The 5,249-nt window shown below is 41.8% G+C and overlaps 1 protein-coding gene across 1 annotated transcript; it reads left to right on the forward strand.

Moving 5' to 3' along the window:
- The first annotated feature begins 517 nt into the window (after positions 1–517).
- Positions 518–5,243, forward strand: cbx1b (chromobox homolog 1b (HP1 beta homolog Drosophila)). Its single transcript, XM_035672350.1, has 6 exons — positions 518–693; positions 1,957–2,038; positions 2,310–2,469; positions 2,657–2,810; positions 4,789–4,883; positions 5,033–5,243. The coding sequence occupies exons 2-6, from the start codon at positions 1,984–1,986 to the stop codon at positions 5,172–5,174; spliced, it is 606 nt and encodes a 201-aa protein (XP_035528243.1). The 5' UTR covers positions 518–693; positions 1,957–1,983; the 3' UTR covers positions 5,175–5,243.
- The last annotated feature ends 6 nt before the right edge of the window (positions 5,244–5,249 follow it).

The following is a 5,249-nucleotide window of genomic DNA, read 5'->3' on the forward strand; positions in this document are numbered from 1 at the left end:
AGCTAAGAGTTTATTGTTTACTCTCTATATTTAGTATTAATACTAAATATATAGTATTAAATAACACATTAAATTCAATTTCCTTGAGGGAGTCATCCCAAAGGGATCAATAAAGTGAAGGCTAAGTCTGTGTAGTTTTGAAATTAAGGTGTTTTTTTAAAGGGTTTCACTTTTCTCCTATTCAAATTAATGGACAAACTAAGGGATCTCAGGCTTTTAAGGGTTATATTAAATATTAATTAAAAGTATTTTAATATAACAATGTGTAAAACACTATAACTCCCCGATAATATGAACAAAAACACGGTTTATCGATCACATTTGTAAAGCGTTTATCTCATCACGCTTCGGAGGCGCCGCTCCATCGATCCAGTCCACCGTTTGCGTGCACTCCGCATGCGCAGATCTACACGTCAGACGCCACGCAGCGCGACCGTGTCCGCTTACGGCGGTGAGTAAATCCATGTGCTGTAGAGATCTGCGAAATCCGCTCACGGTTTCCTCTCTCTCTCTCTCCTCACATACCAGACGGAGGGGCGGAAACGGGCTCATTGCACTGTGGTGAAGCTAGCGGTTTCTGCATTTTGACAACAAAAAAAATACTTAATTTATCACTGTGAATTTGTTGTTTTATTTCGATCCGGGTGGAACTTTAAAAACAAATAATAATAATAATAAATTGTAAAATCACCGGTGAGTTTTTTTATTTATTTTTTTCCTCCACATTTTTTCTCGTCTTCTCTCCTCTCCTCCCTCCAAACGTGTTGTTTCGGGGTAAACGTTTTAAATGTGTCGTGCACGGCTCTGAACGTCTTTAGGTGGCTCGGTAGCTCGATAAATGTGCAGAATAACTACACACATATCACCGTGTGGCAATAGATAATCGATACGACGAGCACAGATTCTGGTAAATAGCTGCCAAACGAAATGCAATATGGAGACAGCGACTAGCCTTAGCTGCAAGCTGAGGTACCTTTTTATTTGGGGGGGTGGTGGGGGGGCTTTGTCGCGACGTGTTTTCTCCCCCTTTCTCTTTCTAACGTTAGCGACCACCAGAAATGACACCTGGGTTTAAGGTTTACGGGTGTATTTGAACGCCACATGAATGCTGGTGTGTTTAAAGAGGGTGTTTGTTTTGTGTTAATGCTGCGTGCTGCAGCCGCCAGGTGTTGCACTGTAGTTGGCAGGTAACAACGGCGGTCCACGGTGCTTTTATTCCCCTTTATTCTATCGTTTATTGACTGACAGGGATTTATTTTAGGGATATTTTCAGTAGCTGCTGTAAGTTTGTGTAAAACAAGCGATTTTAATGCATTTTGAGCAGATTTTTCCTGTTTAGACAACTTTAATTTTAATGTTTTCTTGTGTCTGGCAAGTGCATATATACATATATACACAGTGTTCATATAACTCTTATTCTATTCTTGCATTTTTTTATTTTATCTTTTCTATTCTGTTTTAATTTAATGTGTATTTTCTTATCTGTTGTGTTGTATCTGGAGCTGAATACACACTATTCACTGTAGGGAGGGAATACACCCAGCGTGGGATCAATAAAGTCTTATCTTGTGTTAAAAGCTGAGATATAGGCACTAGTGAGGGTCCAGAGCCAATGACCTACTGGCACGTCCACGAACGCCACCGCCGTGTTATCAATGAGTAAAGTGATAAGTATTGAGGTGGCAACCCTCTGTAATTTTTGTGCGCCAACTACAACACACTTGTAACACCAACCCCTCTGTAAGGGATCAGATGAGTTTACACATACATGGGTAACTTTAGGCAATGCAGATTGGATTTTAAACGTGAAACACATCGGTTACGGCTGATCTACATCGCTTCACACTGTTACCCATGTATCTTTTCATTAAATCCCATTCTCCAATGCTGTTTTCTCCTCTCTACCACATTGATCCCGGCTTGCTTCCATCATGCAACAATCTTGATGTTGACCAGGAACCTGCTGGTCCCCAGGTCTACCTGATGAGTATGAGCCTGACTACAGAACCCCCTAACGATGGTCCCACTGTTACAGAAGGTTTCATATATCATTATTTTCTAACATACATTTCTCTGTATCTCTTGTCCTTGTCCTGCGGTGAGGTGTGAGTCAAGACTCAAGGAATGAATAATGTCTGTAAATGTTTGTAACCCACTTGAAACTGCACTCAGCAGAAAAGTGTCCCAAACAAATGTGAACATCTTAAACACTGAAATGTCTTAAACATCTGCAGCCAATAAAGAGCCGTTAAAAAAAGGGTGGGCGTCTTCAGGATCGGTAACTGTCTGCTCAATGCTCCTGTTTTCAGCGGAGAGCAAAATGACTTCACCTGAGAAGAAGGAGAAGAAGCCAGATGACGTGCCGGAGGAAGAGGAGGAGGAGGAGGAATACGTGGTGGAAAAGGTCCTGAATCGGCGGGTGGTCAAAGGGAGAGTAGAGTATCTCCTCAAGTGGAAAGGCTTCTCTGAGTGAGTGTTTTGTTGTCATTAGCTTATTTATGGGGGTCTTTAAAACATCTTTTCTTGTCATTATCCTCCAAATCAGAGAATACATTCAAATTACAACCAAGAAAAGAACAATACACAGCATTTGACAGGTGACTACATCATTAATTAAATACATAAATACTGTATTTTTATGCTCTTGTGTTTGCAGGGAAGATAACACGTGGGAGCCAGAAGACAACCTGGACTGTCCAGATTTGATTGCAGAGTTTCTGCAGTCCCAGAAATCAGCACACGATGGAAAGAGGAAGGCAGCCGGAGAGGCAGAAGGAGATGAAAGTAAAACGAAGAAGAAAAAAGACGATGTAAGTCCCAATTCTTTGTCGTTGCCCGTTAATGGTCATCTTTTCATTGAGGGTCGAAGTGGGTTCGTCTGTGCGGACGGCAGCACCAGCAAATACATTAATATCATAGTAATAATGATCCACTGGTTAAAAACAATCAACTTTCATCTTGGCATACTAAAAAATGAGTTGTATAACTTCTGTTCTGTAACAGCATTTAAACCGACTGCTGGGCTCAGTATGTGTAACTACCAGATGCCCTGTTGTACTTATAGTTCTGACCCACCGCGCCAAACCTCAAGGAACGACTTATTTTTCTGTGTCTTTCCTTCTGTTCAAATTTGCAATTGAAAATTTAACGCACAACAAAAAGTACAGCGGACCACCAACGTGCATGTATGTGTTTACCTGCATGAGGACACAAAGTAGTCGAATCCAATCAGATTAAATAGTGCAATCAGTAATACTATGTGTAATATGTGTGATGTGTAATAATGTGTCTAATAAAAAGTTGCAACTGGCTCTGTTAAGTTTTGTTTATTTTTTTTCTTTCTGGTGTTGTGTTTTGATTGTGGAAGAACAAAAGAAAGAGGCAGATGAGATAAAACTCTTCTACGCAGCATGAGATTGACATTGTTTTTGCGGGCAGAGCCGTTTAAATATTGCCAAGAAAAGTTTGGTGAACCCAAAACCAGGAAGAGCTGCAGGTGTTTATTGTAGTTCAGGCATTAAACCTCATCAAGCTGAGCAACTTCGTCATTTAAAACCACATCACAGTCTTCTGATCACAGCTGCTCAACCAGCACGGTTTCTGAATGATGAATGAGGTGTCCACTTGAACAGTGCCTCACTCTGGGATCATGCGACTAACTACTGGCTCCCCCTTCCTCTGGGGGTGCCCTCTGTGCGGTCACACACCCACAATACAATAACAACTGTCAAGCTGAATCCCAAATGTCCAGACTTCACCGCACTCGCAGACTCGTTCCCGGAAAGTCTGCGAGTGCCTCAGGCTGCCCAAATCCACAGTTCATCAAGTCCACAAAGGGGCTTGTGGACTTTCTGTAGACCTCCAGAGTCCACTTGGGATGCAGACTTCACAGGAATTACCCACAGTTCATTGCAGTACATATGTGGTGCTACAAATTTTTAATTACATGAATCTGCAATGATTTTGATAATTAATTAATCATTTTAGTCCTTGCCAAACATCTGCTGCTACCAGCTTCTCAAATGTGAGGATTTGATGCTTTTCTTTGTCCTTCATGATAGTAAACTGATTATCTTTGGGTTTGGACATTGGAAGACATCACCATGGGAAATTATAACAAGCATTTTTCAGTATTCGTAGGTAACAGACAAACATTGGAGGACATTTGGGTTCAGCTGCAGCAAATACAAAGAGGATTGTTTAGCTGCATTCTTTTTTTTTGCTGATGAGGTTTTGGATCAGATTCCTAAAGCTACACACTTACATATCTTCAAACAAACGGTTTGTGCTTTCACAGCAGTTTCCCCAAAATGTTTTTGCGGCATTCTGTTTGTCTCGGTTTAATTTAAAGGTCCAGTGTGTTTAGGATTTAGTGGCATCTAGCGGTGTAGTTCGCAGATTCAGGTGCTTCCCCACACCTTCTAAGCATGAAGGACAAACTACGGTGGCCTTGAAACGTTGCCAAAAATCCAATCTAGAGCCAGTGTTTGGTTTGTCCGCTCTGTGCTGCTGTAGAAACATGGCGGTTGAACGTGGTGGACTCCATGGAAGCTGACCCGCGCGTCTGTAGACATAAACAGCTCATTCTGAAGCAACAAAAACAATGTTTCCTGTATTCAGGTTATTATACATTAATGAAAACATCACTATCCTTTTCTGCCTCCTAAATGTTAAACACTGGACCTTTGAATGCAAATAAGAAGCCTGACTTATCGTAGGCAGGTAGTATTTATGCAGAAATGTGGTTTTGGGCGTGATTGAAGTTGTATTTTGTCATTTGATCCTCAGACAGAGAAGCTAAGGGGCTTTGCTCGAGGGCTGGATCCAGAAAGGATTATTGGTGCCACTGACTCCACAGGAGAACTCATGTTCCTCATGAAATGGTTAGTATGCACAGTAACTGCTGGGCAGCTGTTAAAACAGGAACATCAGTGACTGAATAACTGACTCGGTTGTTGGGGAATCAAATCGCATCATTAAACATTCGTCTGCTCATGCCGATCGGCTGAATTTGTGTTTTCTGTTCGTACAGGAAAAACTCTGACGAAGCCGACTTGGTTCCCGCGAAGGAGGCCAACGTGAAGTGTCCGCAGGTGGTCATCTCTTTCTACGAAGAGAGACTCACTTGGCACTCATATCCCACCGAAGACGAGAAAAAAGACGACAAAAACTAACACAGGGCGAAGGGGCGGGGGAACAGAAAGAAACTGTAGTTTTGAACTTCATTGTACTTTCGACAGGGGATTTGG

This window comes from Morone saxatilis, unplaced genomic scaffold (assembly GCF_004916995.1).
Source record: "Morone saxatilis isolate NCDOM2014 unplaced genomic scaffold, NCSU_SB_2.0 Contig1, whole genome shotgun sequence".
Classification (NCBI taxonomy): Eukaryota; Metazoa; Chordata; class Actinopteri; family Moronidae; genus Morone; species Morone saxatilis.

Bases quoted from the DNA above. Each gene is read 5' to 3' on its own strand.
- cbx1b (XM_035672350.1), top strand. From the start codon at position 1,984: ATGAGTATGAGCCTGACTACAGAACCCCCTAACGATGGTCCCACTGTT. The intron at 2,470-2,656 runs GTGAGTGTTTTG...TTGTGTTTGCAG, and splicing joins AAGTGGAAAGGCTTCTCTGA to GGAAGATAACACGTGGGAGC. The intron at 2,811-4,788 runs GTAAGTCCCAAT...TTTGATCCTCAG, and splicing joins CGAAGAAGAAAAAAGACGAT to ACAGAGAAGCTAAGGGGCTT.